Source organism: Sphaeroforma arctica, assembly GCF_001186125.1.
Source record: "Sphaeroforma arctica JP610 unplaced genomic scaffold supercont1.170, whole genome shotgun sequence".
NCBI classification, from domain to species: domain Eukaryota; class Ichthyosporea; order Ichthyophonida; genus Sphaeroforma; species Sphaeroforma arctica.
In genome coordinates, this window is record NW_014040388.1 from 65,679 (window position 1) to 80,112 (window position 14,434).

The 14,434-nt window shown below is 44.5% G+C and overlaps 5 protein-coding genes across 5 annotated transcripts in view; 1 reads left to right on the forward strand and 4 right to left on the reverse strand.

The window, feature by feature from the left end:
• Positions 1–834, reverse strand: part of SARC_03370 (hypothetical protein) — a 5,913-nt gene extending 5,079 nt beyond the window's left edge. The window contains exon 1 of the mRNA XM_014302835.1: positions 449–834. Within this exon, the coding sequence (XP_014158310.1) occupies positions 449–534 (86 nt within the window). The 5' untranslated portion in view covers positions 535–834. The remainder of the gene's footprint in view (positions 1–448) is intronic.
• Positions 835–849: 15 nt separating this feature from the next.
• SARC_03371 (hypothetical protein) lies at positions 850–2,481 on the reverse strand. Its single transcript, XM_014302836.1, has one exon. It carries the CDS (start codon positions 1,291–1,293, stop codon positions 946–948), a length of 348 nt encoding a protein of 115 aa, XP_014158311.1. The 5' UTR covers positions 1,294–2,481; the 3' UTR covers positions 850–945.
• Positions 2,482–4,131: 1,650 nt separating this feature from the next.
• Positions 4,132–5,058, reverse strand: SARC_03372 (hypothetical protein; the record flags this gene model as incomplete). The annotated part of the gene is made up of 2 exons (XM_014302837.1): positions 4,132–4,907; positions 5,000–5,058. 2 exons carry the CDS (start codon positions 5,056–5,058, stop codon positions 4,442–4,444), a joined length of 525 nt encoding a protein of 174 aa, XP_014158312.1. The 3' UTR covers positions 4,132–4,441.
• Positions 5,059–9,248: 4,190 nt separating this feature from the next.
• SARC_03373 (hypothetical protein) lies at positions 9,249–9,512 on the reverse strand (the record flags this gene model as incomplete). The annotated part of the gene is made up of 1 exon (XM_014302838.1): positions 9,249–9,512. The coding sequence occupies one exon, from the start codon at positions 9,510–9,512 to the stop codon at positions 9,249–9,251; it is 264 nt and encodes an 87-aa protein (XP_014158313.1).
• Positions 9,513–11,418: 1,906 nt separating this feature from the next.
• On the forward strand, positions 11,419–14,245 carry SARC_03374 (hypothetical protein). Its single transcript, XM_014302839.1, has 5 exons — positions 11,419–11,786; positions 11,905–11,971; positions 12,716–12,903; positions 13,253–13,329; positions 13,804–14,245. The coding sequence occupies exons 1-5, from the start codon at positions 11,573–11,575 to the stop codon at positions 13,951–13,953; spliced, it is 696 nt and encodes a 231-aa protein (XP_014158314.1). The 5' UTR covers positions 11,419–11,572; the 3' UTR covers positions 13,954–14,245.
• The last annotated feature ends 189 nt before the right edge of the window (positions 14,246–14,434 follow it).

The window sequence follows — 14,434 nt, forward strand, 5'->3', positions numbered from 1 at the left end:
GGTGTGGTGTGGTGTGGTGTGGTGTGGTGTGATGTGGTGTGGTGTGGTGTGTGTATGGTGTGTGTGTGTGTCTGTGTGTATACGTATGTATGTATGTATGTGTGTGTGTGTGTGTATGTATGCTGTAATATATGAATATATATATATATATATATATCTGTGTCTGTGTCTGTGTGTGTTATTTATATATGTGTGTTGGTATGTTCTATATATATTAATATATATAGTAGGTATGTTCTATATATTATATATTTATATATATATGTCTTGTGTCTGTTCTGTGTCTGTGTCTGTGTTTGTGTCGAGTGTGTGTACGTATGTATGTATCTTCCATTGGAAATCCGCCCAAGTTTATCTGACGGCTCAGAAAGTTGATATGTCTTATCAGATTTGTTAGCTCCACTTGCGCTAGCTCAGCTTAATCAGGGCAGGTAAAGCTGGCGCTGACAAGTTCACTGTTGAAGCGTAGATCCTCTCGTAACCAGAGGTGAACCGCTGGAGCCACTTATCAGGTCTCCTCTGAGCTGAATCCATCGTTGATAAACTGCGATACAGCGGTATTGTGCTTTATATAGGGTCGTGTACTGAGCTAGTCAATAGTGACTGGCGAGAGTGAAGAGCTCCATGGCCCCGACCAGTATGTACGTAGCCTCTGTCCAAGATCTCGTCGTGTATGACGTCTGCTTCGGACAGTCCTCGGTGACCTTTGGGTTGTTGATCCTGATGCTGCATGGCCTCGTCGTTGTTTCTCCATCGTCCGGTTTTAGGGTTTAGGGTTTAAACCCCCTTCTTATCCGCGTTCATAACTAGATGCGCTGGCGAACCCCATGCCAGTACTCGTTCCTCCATAAAACGAACTACCGACGGACCGTCTGCATTTGGACCAAAGACACTAAAAGCAAACATCATGCGAGCCTGTGTGTCCACTGCCAATAACACCTTGGACTAGCCGCTCACCAAGTCAAAGCCCATAAAGTCCATGCTAAGCTCACACATGGCTTCTTCAGAGTAACGTGGCTGCTGCTGCAAACGCTTGTCCAGTCCCAGATCATCAGAGATCGCCTGACAGTCATCGCAACTCTGGCACACATGAGTGCACATCTCCATCATGACGCACCAACCGCAAAGCGTGCGCATGGGCTGATCCAGTCGCTTGGCACTCGCATGCACCGAGAGCTCGTGAGTGTAGCATACAATCGGTTCTATGAATGTGCCCACCATCTCAACCCCAAAGACTGACCTTCTTATTGACCGCAGACGTTCACGTATCACGTCTTCCATAGGCCCATCCATGGATCCTGCTCTATCTTAGTGCGCTCCTCTGTACTAGGTGGTTTCCTGGCCTTCGGCTCGTCAACGTCCATGTCGTCCCGAACAGGTACGTGTCCACAATCTTGGCTGCATTCCTCCGACGGCGAGTCAGCTTCGTCGGGGACTTGGCACTCTGAGCGCGTGTACTCTGATCCTAACTACCCCCCAACCTGCGGCGCACCAACTTCCTTAAGCTGGACTTCTGTTTTCGGCACCGACTGCTCAAATACCCCACTGGCTTCCCTCCAGGATTGCGTGGAAGATGTACCTACCGTAGAGGGGTGTGCTCTGTCGCTATGCCTGCGTCCTCATCAGATAGCCCACAAGTAACCATTTTTCCACTCGGATGAGTCACAGCACCTTCTGTGTTCTCCTGCACCATGGCATAATACCACCTCATCCTCGCGCATTACTGCCGCCGTAGCCAGTATCGCGAAGACAGGACGCTTGGCCTTGATCTTTTCTCATAAATCCTTGCGCGAGCTGTATGTGCGACCTGTTTGGACTCATGTATGTGACACACTAGCATTTTACACTCCGGTGCAGACATGGGCTGATGCCCATACTTCAGGAACACCCATCCGTTTGATAAATAACCACGGGATCAGCTGAAGGCAGCGGAATCATTTTTTTACCTCATCTCCCCTCAGGAGCATACGGACAAATCAATGTGGCCGTTGCCTTGTCTCCTGATTCTCGCAACCACCTTGCCCAGGCCCAGCCACTTCGGGTTGAGGTACCAGCTGGTGCCCGCTCAGATGCGCAGTGCAGAAAGTTCCCTTGTCAAAGTAGGCAGGTAGAAGGGTTTTAGCCTATAATTAGTCGGATGTGCAAAGCTTCCGCATCAAACGGCCCGAACGTCCTCTAAAACTTGATGAACCAGCTCTTACTTAACGCGTAAGACTCAGTTTTCGGCGACACCACCAGCGGCTCATTCTAATGAACCCGTACTTCTACCGGCGCTGCATGCACCTGCATTACGGGATCAATGTGATAATCTAAACCCGACTGTACACCCGCCACAGGGTTCAAATCTCCTAGTATGTGCTTGAGTACTATGTCACAGTCTCTGAACACCTGCGTATACCGGGCCATCCTTCTGCCCTTAACCGTAGAATTGTATGATAGCGGATCCCGTGTGAGCATCTTGTCCGGTGCAGCGTGAACTGTGATTTTTGTGAGCGTGTGTTTGCACCTCTCAACAATGCGCCACGACATGTGCAAACATTACACTATAGCCACGCCTCTTGTCAGTGATCTGATATCCAAGCGGGACAGCACTGAACGTGGAATACTAGAAGCCTACCTGACATAGCTTTATCTCCCGCCGAGCAAACAATCCCCAGCCTACACCTATCGAATCACACGCGTCAAAATACATCTCCTGCTTTTGCTCGAACCCAGGTTCAACCAGAACCCCCCTCTTGACCACCTCAGCCCGGATGCGATCAAGAAGCTTCCTGTTGAATCGCCCCCCAAACAAATGGAATGTCCTTCTTGCTGAGATCCGAGATTTGTGCCATGATTTGGGAATGATAAAGGATGCATTGACTCCAGCAGTCATCTATCATGTGCTCCCATGATGCCATTAAGTCCTTCTCTGTGGGTGATGGCATGAGTAGGATAGATTCCATCATATATATGCTCACAGATGGCAGAACCATCGTCATCCAACACTCTGCCCAGAGCTATAACCCTCAGACCGAGAAGCCAAAACTGCACTTTCTCAAGAGGAGCTTGTCGTTGTGCTTCTTGCTTGCAGCAATAAAAACTTTGAGGCTCTTTAGTGTTTCTTGGCGTCACTGTCACTCACCCCCATATCATTGATCTATGCCTGTATGCCATCCACACTCTGAAGCGCATGCTTCATCCGCTGCGAAATGATCTACCACGCCGGCTTGATACCAAACGGTATGCCGACAAACTTGCGCTTGATCCATGGAGTCCAGAACGTCAGCAGGTGCCGAGAGCCCTCTGCTACTTTGAGCTGACAAAGCCCTTGCCCCAAATCTACCGTAGTTTGATACTTAATACCTCGTACCGCCGACATGAACTCTTGCTTATTGGGCACTGGATATCGAAATCCAGAATGCCATCGACTTCTTGTAGTTAATGCAGCACTGTCAGTCATCAATAGACAACGGCGTAAACTCTGACCTCTCGAAAATCGGCATGGCACAATAACCTTCTGCCTCAGATTTCGAGATTGCGCAACTGACGCTCCCGTGATCCCAGTCCCCAACCTTCTCTTCTTGGGCAGTGGTACTGAAAATATAAGGCACCATTCCAAATAAGCTTAATAAGAATATTAAAGTAAAATTAAAAACTAAAAATACCTTTTGCTTTCTCTCCTATATTTTCTGCCAGAAGGTTTTGAAACCCACCGCAGTAAACGTAGGATCCTTGATGGCATAGACGTTGTAAGCCTGTTTTGCCCCGTCCTTCAGCTTCTCCACATTATTTCGAAAACAGATATCGTCGAAAACAATGAAGGTGGGGTGCCGTTGCTTTGTATGCCAAGGACTGAACGTCCATTATCATAGTATCTAACTGAGCCTGGCTAAACCCCAAAACATAAAACCTTAACCCTAAAATAGTTTCTACGCTCTTGCTCCTTTAGGTTACTCTCAAGCCCAACGAGCTTGCAGTGTGTTGAGTCGCAAGTCCTGCGGAACCGTTGCGCTGAGCTCGCGCACTTGTAGCGGACTTCCTTCCGCCTAGCTTTCGCCCCCTTACCCGGCGATCCTCGCATCCATGTCTGCTCCTCATTCCCAGCTTCAGACTCTCACCTGCGTCTGCGGACAACCGCCAACCAATCCTGTTTCGTCCACATCAGTGACAGACGCTCCTTACGCAACCCTGACAGGACATACGCATCAAACGGTAAAGATATCATTATCAACAAGTCCATGTGGCACTGAATAGACCTTTCCCCCCCCCCCCCCTCCCCAGGTTTTTAAGGAGGCCGACGAGTCACCACACACCCGAAGGTCTGACCAATCCCATTTCTGCCACTCCATTGTAAGGCAAACCCATGTATCATGCAATCCTCAGTCGTTGCTCCATACCAAACGGGGAGTAGCTCCAGAGTCGACGTACACCTCAGTGCCCTCTTCTATTGCCCTTTGGATCATACTCCCTGCCTGGGCTTTCTCCTCGACCGCCGCATCCAACGAACCGACCTGTCACCTAGTACCCCTGCTGTGGCCGTTAGCAGCAATGTGTCTAATCTGTGACAGCGAAAGCACTTGATACTCTTCAAGCGCTCCTTGAAGTCGCCATGAGTGTCCTCATCAGATAAATCGACACCGTGACCATCCTGTAAGGCCTCGGACCTAGTAAATTTCCGCTGTTTGGTCGTAACAAGCATAACCCGCTTCTGCTCATCTTTATGCGGCTTCCGTAAGTCCTTCTCAGTGTTCATTCTTTGATTCTTCAACTGAGATCCTAAGTCACCGAGGACCGCCAAAGTCCGATCTATCGCGTAGCTGTCCGCTTGCGCTACCACTGGTACCACAGGGTCATCCTGTACCCCACTCCCAGTCATATAAAAGCGCTCTTGTAAAAGTATCAACACCTGCATCAGCCCTGCGCACCTGTAATTCTGCCGGACATGCGATCCTATACGCTTGTCCTCTGCGAGTAGACGATACAATAAGGCGTCTATAGAATCATAAACCTCACGTACCTGTCCCCTTGCACTACCACTGGTACCACAGAGTCATCCTGCACCCCACTCCCAGTCATATGGAAGTGCTCTTCTTGTAAAATACTAACACCTGCATCAGCCCTGCGCACTTGTATCTCTGCCGGACATGCGACCCTATACACTTGTCCTCTGCGAGCAGACGATCCGAAAAGGCGTCTATAGAATCATGGACCACATTCAGAGTCGTCATCACCGCGTTCATATATGCTGGTTCTACCTTCATCAGCCCCAGAAAGAAACTCGCATGGAGACTTGGGAAATACACTTAAGTGTGCCCAGCTAATACACCTTCCCACGTTGTCATCGTCGCCGTCTTTCCCAAGTATCACACATAACCTGTTCCATGCCATCCACCATCTGGAAGTCAGCCAACGGTGCACCAGCAGCAACAACGCCATCCTTCGATAGCTGTTTTACCAATGAAATTATGTGCTGTTTTTAACACCTGATCACTCCTACCAGTGTCCGTCACCGGTGTTATATCAAGCAAATCAGCTGTGCTGTTAACAGCACATATCTCCGCCTGCCGATCTATCAACCGGAACAAGTGACGAGCCATTATGACCCACATGCTATACGTCTACAAAATGTACAACATGTACACAGCTCTTGAAATCTACGCAAGACAGGGACTCGGGCAAACTTTGAGACCCGGCATTTTTTTTCTATTACTCACAGAGCAAGATAATTAATCTACTGTGAAATAAGACATATTGAGTCCTCCTGACCAGTCAACTTAGATGTGCCCGTCTATGCCCTAAAAGGTATGGAGATCTAGGCATCAAGTGCTGGAGTTATAAGTGCAGTGGAATTACAGCACTAGCTTGGTGTTTTGATTTTTGATTTGATTTCAAGTTGGATTTATAAATATTTTTTAGAAAATTGTTGTTGGAGAATTGTTTCGAAGCATGAATAAGACCAATAAAACGAATCTGATATAAATCTAGACCGAAGTAGTGAATGGTCCCAGCGGAACTATAAATATAAAAGTCTAGTCTGAAATCCCCTGTTTTTTTAACTCACTATCGAGGGCTGAAGCTAAACTTTTTTTTTTTTGCAATTTAACGCATTTCCTTTAAATTAACGCCAGTACGATATAGCCCTGGTTAAGCCAACTTTATGTGTTTAAGTTTATTAGTTCTACTTACTATGACGAAAGCTAAGGCAACGACTAAGGTGCCAGCGTCTTTAACTAAAAGAACTATGACGCCGGGGTTACCAGCTGGACCTATTCGACTTATTATTGTATATCGCCAAGGAGTCTTCTGGACTGCACGGGTAACCTGGTATAGAAAAGTATCTACCTCTCTATCCAGATATATGGGCTCACATTGTACCATCGATATCAACTGTGGTAGCCATTTATCTGAATGTCTTAAGGGACAACACAACGTGATGGTAGCATCTTGCATATGAACATAATTTAGCAACTGAGGTATCAATGATAAATCGATTTGAAACCCATCACCGTCTAGATGTTCCAGAGTCCGGTATCGCGGCAGTTGCGCATTATGGTGTGCTGCAAACATATCGATGGTATGTGGTCCATGTGTGTTGTCTGCAATTTTAAACCACCTAGGATTGGCCTCCCAATCCGTAGCTAGCAATTCCCGATCCAATTCCTTGTTGAAATCCAGTACGAAGCGTGACAGCATATCCGGTAAATTATTGTGTATACCCGGTAAATGTGTTATGCTAAAAGAAAACTTTGCGATTGTATCGTGCCATCGACTGACCAATTGTGAATTTGGTTTCATGTCTTTTAAATGTTGCAACGATTTCTGATCACACAGTACATTAAAATGTGTACAGTAAAGATAGTCCTTAAAATGAGTGAGTGCGGTCACAATAGCTTGTAGCTCTTGCTGCACAGTCAGATAATTGATTTGTGACGAGTTCATAGCTCTGCTAGACATCTACATGTATCTCGGTTTCCTGTCAACCATTTGATACAGAACACCTTTTAATGCCATGTCGGATGCGTCTGTAGCCACCATGAAGGGTATTCCATCTTTTGGTGGCTGGACTACTGGAGGTTGTTAAACCACTGTTTGGAGCTGCTTAAAGGCATCTTCACAGTCTTTGGTCCACAATGCTCCTAATTGACATTTCTTGCTGTTGATCTTAAACTTGTGTTTGATAAGCCTTGTCAGTACCTCTCTTACAACCCTGTCATGCTCCTCTTTAGTTTTAGTAAACACGACAATGTCATCGATATATACTTGTACGTTGTCCATATCCCTAAACAGGTCATACATGATTTGTTGAAAGAAGGCTGGTAGCATATGCAAACCAAAAGGGGTTCCTTTGAAAGAATACTGCTGTCCATCCCAAGTGAAGGTGAAATACTTCCGATGTGGTTTGTATATCTTCATTTGGTGGTAGCCTTGCTTCAAATCGATGGTCGAAAATATTTTCGCACCTTCCATTCTTCTCAGCAATTTATTGATTCTTGGTAAATGGAAATTATGTGTGGGTATAAAAGCATTTATAGGACTCATTTCCAAACACACGCGAACCTTCTTTAACGTACCATCAGAGTTGAACTGGTCTACAGCCAAGAGTGCTAAGTTGACAGGAGTAGGTTTGTAGTTGACTGCGATTACTCCATCTTCCAACCATGCCTTGACTTGTTCTCGTACCACCTTTTCATGACGCCACGCTACGTAATTTCAAAGTCTACTTTAGTCAAATCCAAGCTCACGTATCCGTTGTTGAATTTAAACTGAGCCCAGTCGGTGATCTTTATGAATTGGGGTATCATTTCCTTCACAGTCTTAGAAGGCTTGTATACAAGCTTCAGCAAATTGTCATCTGACTGATCCTTCTCTGGGTCAATGTTAGTAAGAAAACCGGTAATTGTTATACCCAATGATAACAGATCTCCCATCCCCACTATTAAATCGTAATCTAACGAAGAGTTACAGACTACTGCCTTAGTCACTGTGGTCCGTTGATCTGTTAGGGTAAACATCATATCTACGGCCATGTCACGACACGTAATTTATCTTTCGTCAGCCAATTTTAACATAGTAGGTTCTGATTTACGAGTTACATCAGTTATCTTACAGAATCTCGATGATAAACATGAAATTTGCGAGCCCGGATCCAACAACGCTTTCATTTCATGCCCATTAACTCGTACATCTAGGATGGCGCGATCATTTTGCGGTGCATCCTTTTGTTTCAGTGCCAAGATCCGGTAAGATTGTCACTTAACTTCTACTTTCGGTTGCACCTTACATACGTGTTTGTGGTAACCTCCAGTTTCTTCACAGTCTGCACACTTCACGATAAAATGGACACATTTTTCTGCGTGCCTGCCATTCCAGCGTCCATTCGGCTCATATTGGGTCATGCGCCAGCTGCAATCTGTCTCAGCACAGTCCTTGGTCGCCTTATACTTAGGTTTAAGAGGATCAGCTGCCTGATTAGATCTATTGCCCAAGTTCCTGCGAGTGTTGACATTGTTCTTTTGACCATCAGTACCTTGCACTTGCTTGTTCTTATGGCCTCCACACTGTCACCACCTTTGTTCCCTTTGTTATTTCCCCTACCCGTATGAGAGTCTCGACCGTTACCTGGTCCTCCATTTGTGTTGGGCACCGTCTACTTAGTAGACGGTGTGAATTTCACCACAGAACTCGGACGTTTCGAAAACGTCTGGTCTGCTCTCGAATAAAATTCAGTCCAAGTCAAGTCGGTGAGTTTCATGATGCCGTAAATTAGCCCTTCAATTGAAATATCCCGTACTTTGTCTGGAAAAGATTGGTGCATATCTGCGTACCACACTTCTTGGTCTTTTCTATGTAGAGCCGACCAGAAAATAGTTTGTACCCATAGCACACACATACTCAACTTGTCTCGCGACATTTCTTGTGTTTGAGCACATGTTACGTGAGTGTCCAATTCTAAAAGATAATGTGACACTGGTGCTCCTTTGTCCGGTGGTACCATTATAGATACCAATAGTTCTGGCCTTGGATCGGTTGAGATTAGATGAGCTATCATCTCGCTCTGCTCCTTCCGCGTCTTTAGCTTTGTTATAGCAGTTTTAGCCTTCTCCAACTTATTAAACTGGTAAGATGACGGCTTAAAACTCTGTTGCGCAGCCTCGAACTATAGGTTCTTACGCAAATTTGCAGTAAGCATAATTTGACCAAATTCTTTCAAAGATCGCGACAATGATACTAAGTTAATCGTATCGATAGGGTCCTTACGATTTTTTTCAATCTGGACGATATGTAATGGGTAACTTATCTATGTTCTTGACGAACTTCTTACTGTCCACTGACTTCTCGGCGTTTATTATGCGTAGCTCCGTATCAATATTGGATTGAAAGTGCGTCGCCATTGTCATTCTCAAACTGGCTTGCTCTAAATTTCTTTGATCCATTGTTAGCGTCGCCTCCTTTTCTGTGTTAAGCATTTGAGCAGTGAAATCAGCCATTTTCTTGTCACTCTCCGAAATCTCATCAAATTGCGTGTCCATCTCCTTCAATCCATGCAGTCACTGATTGTCTCCATCGTCACTGTCCGTTGATGTCTTCGACTGCTTGGCCGATGGCGGCAAGTAATCTGGTCCTGACGAGTCTGGTTCTTCAAATCCCGGCGATGATTGATCCTCGTCCCCGCTAGAACTCTTAGACTTCTCTTCCACCGTAAATTTTCGTTTGCCGGTCTTCTTCCGGTCTTTGTATTCTTGGAATTCAGCCGCCAACTTTTGCAATTCGCGCAGGTAATCATCTGTATCCTGGCCGTCTGAATCTTCTCTTCCAGAGTCTGACCCTGTTCTGATTCAGTTTTGAGGCTCTTTTACCTTGTGGTATTAGGTCTCCCAGTCCCAATTCTATCTGCTTGTGCTTCGGTATCTCGTCAGCTGACTCCATCGGTGGATTTTTATTTTCTTTTTCTTACTGGATCAGATAGTGGAATATATAATTTTATAAGAAAGAAGGATGACTCATCGGATGTTTAGTAACTAAGAGACCAGAACCATAGATACAGAATTTTCACGAATGCCCATTTTTAGAGAAAATCTCGTCCCACATAGGAACACGAACAACAAATACAGCAGATGAGCAGAGCCGACCATAGCGACAGACATCACTTCTGACTGACTTTCCATTACGGTTTACGGACTTAACACACTTTACTAAGCGTTACTCGATTTTCACCACAACTGGCCTAGCCTGTCACCTTCATAAGACCCGGGGTGGTCGTCCGATAGTATTGAGAGATACATATTCGGCATAGCACCATTGCACCACATGACAAAGAAATACTTAAGAAAACGCATGGAAACCCTTGTTTTGTGTTATATCGGACAGAGGGTTGTGAGTACGAGGTCAGACCTGATCCAATAACAACTATACTAATACTTTACATCCGCACATCCGGCCCGTATGAAGCAGTTTCCGCCTGGATAGTCTGACAAAACAATATAGAAGTATGGGGCACACACACCACTGACGTTTGATCAACAGAAAAATATATCGTTATTGCACACAACACTGCTGACCACTATGTGTTACCGAAGGTTATGAACTTCTCTATTTAACACTCCGTTTTTCGAACTACCACCCACAAGCCCAACAACTTATATCTGGAAAAACAGGGTTCAAATCTTTTTGATGCCTGGTGGGACTTGACATGTTCGCCATACAGTAGCAACACCCAAAGGTAAATATTCACCGTTCGCCTCGCGCCATTCTCGATCCAGAAGGGACCACCGGCAAGAGACATCAGCAAACTCACAAATATAAAATATGTGTATATATTGTGTCGTAGTGGTCATTGAGTCATGATCCCTTGAGAATTATGAACTTTTTGGAGCGAATGGCCTTTTCTGCGAGTGCGTGCAGGTCTGCAGGTCTTCAGGAGTGCAGGACAGTCCGACAGAGTCTATGACGTGTAAATATTTAAATACGGTCTGCAATAAACAATTGCGACTACGATTGTCTTTCTGTTTTTATTTATGTCTCTTGGTCTTTCTAATATTCTTTTTGTGTTTTTATATATATATAAATACAGACATATTGTATTTTATATAAAATTTTATAATATAAAGTATGTAGGTATTTATTTATTACGAATTTTATAAAAACGAATACTCATAAAAAACCTAGTTTATTATTGTAAAAAAAAATTCATCGGCGAATTATACAGGCAACTTATCAAAATGTTCAAATCTCCCGCGTTCTCCCTGATTTTCAGGACAAATCTACACTCGAATTCCAACCGACACAGGCAACAAGTCGGGTTTCGATTCCGTGTCGGTTCGGCTTTTAGTTCATTTCCAATTATTGTCATTGACTGGGCGGGAAGGATTTTATTAATTTTTGTGCGACTGACTCGTATATGAGAAAATAAACATAGTCACCACTATCCCAGACAATCCTCGCTTAGTAGTACAGTAGTATTCAAAGGGTGGACGTGTAACCTTTGCCGCTGCAGTATCTCAGAGGGAGTCAAGGCGTATCTGAGGGTTGCGAGACATAAAACTAATAACACAGTTTTTGTATAAAAGGTTCCAACCATTCACAACGCAAGATGCCGCCTAAAAAGAGCACACCCGAAGACCGCAACACACCTCGCAGGTCTGGCAGGTCTGAAGCGAAGCCTCCTTCCGACAAAAGTGGAACAGATGTAAAGTCACCGACGGAATCCAGTCGAGCTGGTACACCCGAAGTCGCCGATGAGGAGGGTGAACCTCTAGACGAGTTCGTTCAATTCTATACTCAATACCAAGCCCGTGTTGCTGCAGGTTGGTGAACTGAGCGTTTCCCTTGTTTTTGTATTTGTGTTTCACATGCGGGGCAAATGTATTCACCTGTACAACTTTTCTAATCTTAATCTCTAATCTTATCGAAATTGATTTGCAGGCGAAACGCAACCCGGAGATGCTCAGAAGTTCAAATTTGCGAGGGAGAAACTTGAGGAACACTTCCAGTATGTTGTTAAACGTCTACACGTGTGCACCGTTCCACGCGCATACCATACCTACTACATGCGTGCACCGTCCCACACGCGTACCAAACCTACTTATTGAAAGTGCGATCAGCTTCACATATTCTCTACGATTAAGCGGAAAAGGCATAGATGCCAGGGTTCAATGCATGTTTTGTTGCATTAGACGGCAAGGTTTAGATTTTGCTATCCGATCAGACTGCTGTTTCCTTGCCATCGTCTCGCGGTGAGCATCCTGTGGCTAAACCAGATCCTGCTCTAGGCAATCTGGATAGTGTCTGGACTAGTACTACAAGAAAGCGATACTCTACGATACTTTGCTACGATTTCTCGTATTTGACCGCATTTTTGCTGGGGTTTCGCGGAAACCACCCTACAGGTGATCTTTATCAAGCCACTGTAGTGTAGTCCTTAGAGAGCGAATGTTGATTGTTTGCTACTATTTCCGCAGTATTTTCATATTGTATTTGCTGGCTTGCACATGAAACTCCATCTACATGCCGTTTTTTATACGCGTTTCACGACAAGCAATTTAAGAGGGTCATGCAGCAGACAACGAATGTTTCATGGTGTAGGCCTGTGAATAGAAGGTTGTCTTTGGCTTTCTCACATCGACAAAGCAGCAATGGGTGTGCTCAAATAACGTTCTCCTTCTAAGATGTGCGAGTACGGATTAGTGAATACGTAGCTAAGTTGCCCGCCCCCTTGTTCCGATTTGCTTTGCAGAAATGTCTCGCAAAGTGAAAACGAATCCTCAGGCAAGGAAACCGTCCAAAAGCAACCCCGGTTACCACCATCCCAGCCAGCTAAGAAAATCGTCGGCAAAGATATTCTCCACAAGACCGTCAGACCGAAACCGAAAGCTAAACCACACAGACCAACTCGTTTCGCAAAACCAATCAACACCCTGGCAGGTGAGTACTCGCACCGTTAGACATGATAAAACAAATTTAAGTGGGTCGTTTCACTGCGTGTATCGGAAGGGTAAGGCCAAATTTTGGGCGTTTGGATGCGCCTGCACAGGAGCTGCTTTCACGAGGAGCAAGCTCGCTCGCGGTGGCAACAGCCCTATCGACTTACTGTCTCTATTGACCACCCGATACCAGCCGTATGTGTATTCCTGTCGTGGCCTTCAATTCTTGTAAATTCAGATATGTAGTTTGTATTGTAAAGTCTGTCAACTAATGAGCTGTGGGAAACTTAAGTCTGGCGTACTGTCTCCATTTCATTTTTTTTGACATAACTCGTATTCGACACTCGTAGGCATAACAAAACCTGCCATCCGCCGTATGGCCAGGCGAGGTGGAGTGAAGCGAATCAGCGGTCTTATTTACGATGAGGTAAGTATGCTCGGACGCAGCTTGTGTGTATTCTTCATGTAAGAACCCGTACATATTCATACATACATATATGTACTAGGTTCATAGGTCATAGGCATATCCATACATCCATATATATACTAGGTTCATAGGTCATAGGCATATCCATACATACATATTTATACTAGGTTCATAGGTCATAGGCCACTCATAGGTGAATTTCTGCTAGTGTGAAGTCTATGATCGGAGAGTTGGGTATTGGGCACACAGAGTAGACTACTATTTGTGATATCCGCTGTGAATCGTGTTGTGCGAAGTCTATTTCTATAAGACTGACCGAACGTCACGGGTAGCTTCCCACACTCTTGATTTCGATCTAGAATCGGTATATTCTGTATTTTTTGGTATAGCTTGGCAAAAGACTGTGAAGGACATACTAGGTGTTAAGCTTGCTAAGGCAATATTGCAAACTCCGTCTACGATACATTTGTACAGATTCGCAACGTCACCAAGAAATATCTGCAAGATTTGCTGCGTCTGTCCACTACATACACCGAGCATCGAAAAGCAAAGACCGTCACTGCCTTAGATGTAGTATATGCCCTTCGCATCAAGGGAGAGAGACTCTATGGGTTTGGCAGTTAAGAGTCCGATGGGTATACCACCCACATATATGGCTTTATATCTTTGCAAATACATCACGTTCAGGTACACGCTTGCATACGTGTTACAAACATAAGAATTGAACCCTCGAGCACACAAAGTAGTCGAATTCGACGTATCGTACTATTTCGGTGTCGCTCAAGTACAACTGCTAGCAGGGAAATTGACAGCCAAAGAGTACAACAAACAGTGTGCTAATCTTGTGCTTGTGTCTATAAGATTGGGGATCAATTGAGTAACCCACGCAAATGTAAATAAACCTAATTTTCGCCACACTATATTCCCGTTCGTAAATTTATCCTGACGTATATGTATATGTATAAATATATATTTATATATATATATATATATATATATATATGTATGTATAATATATATTATATATATATATATATATAGTATATATATATATATATATATATATATATATTATTATATATATATATACTATATATATATATAT

Coding starts and splice junctions, on each gene's coding strand:
- SARC_03371 (XM_014302836.1), bottom strand. CDS start 1,293: ATGGATGGGCCTATGGAAGACGTGATACGTGAACGTCTGCGGTCAATA.
- SARC_03374 (XM_014302839.1), top strand. CDS start 11,573: ATGCCGCCTAAAAAGAGCACACCCGAAGACCGCAACACACCTCGCAGG. Junction 11,972..12,715: donor AAACTTGAGGAACACTTCCA/GTATGTTGTTAA, acceptor TTTGCTTTGCAG/AAATGTCTCGCAAAGTGAAA. Junction 13,330..13,803: donor GCGGTCTTATTTACGATGAG/GTAAGTATGCTC, acceptor ACATTTGTACAG/ATTCGCAACGTCACCAAGAA.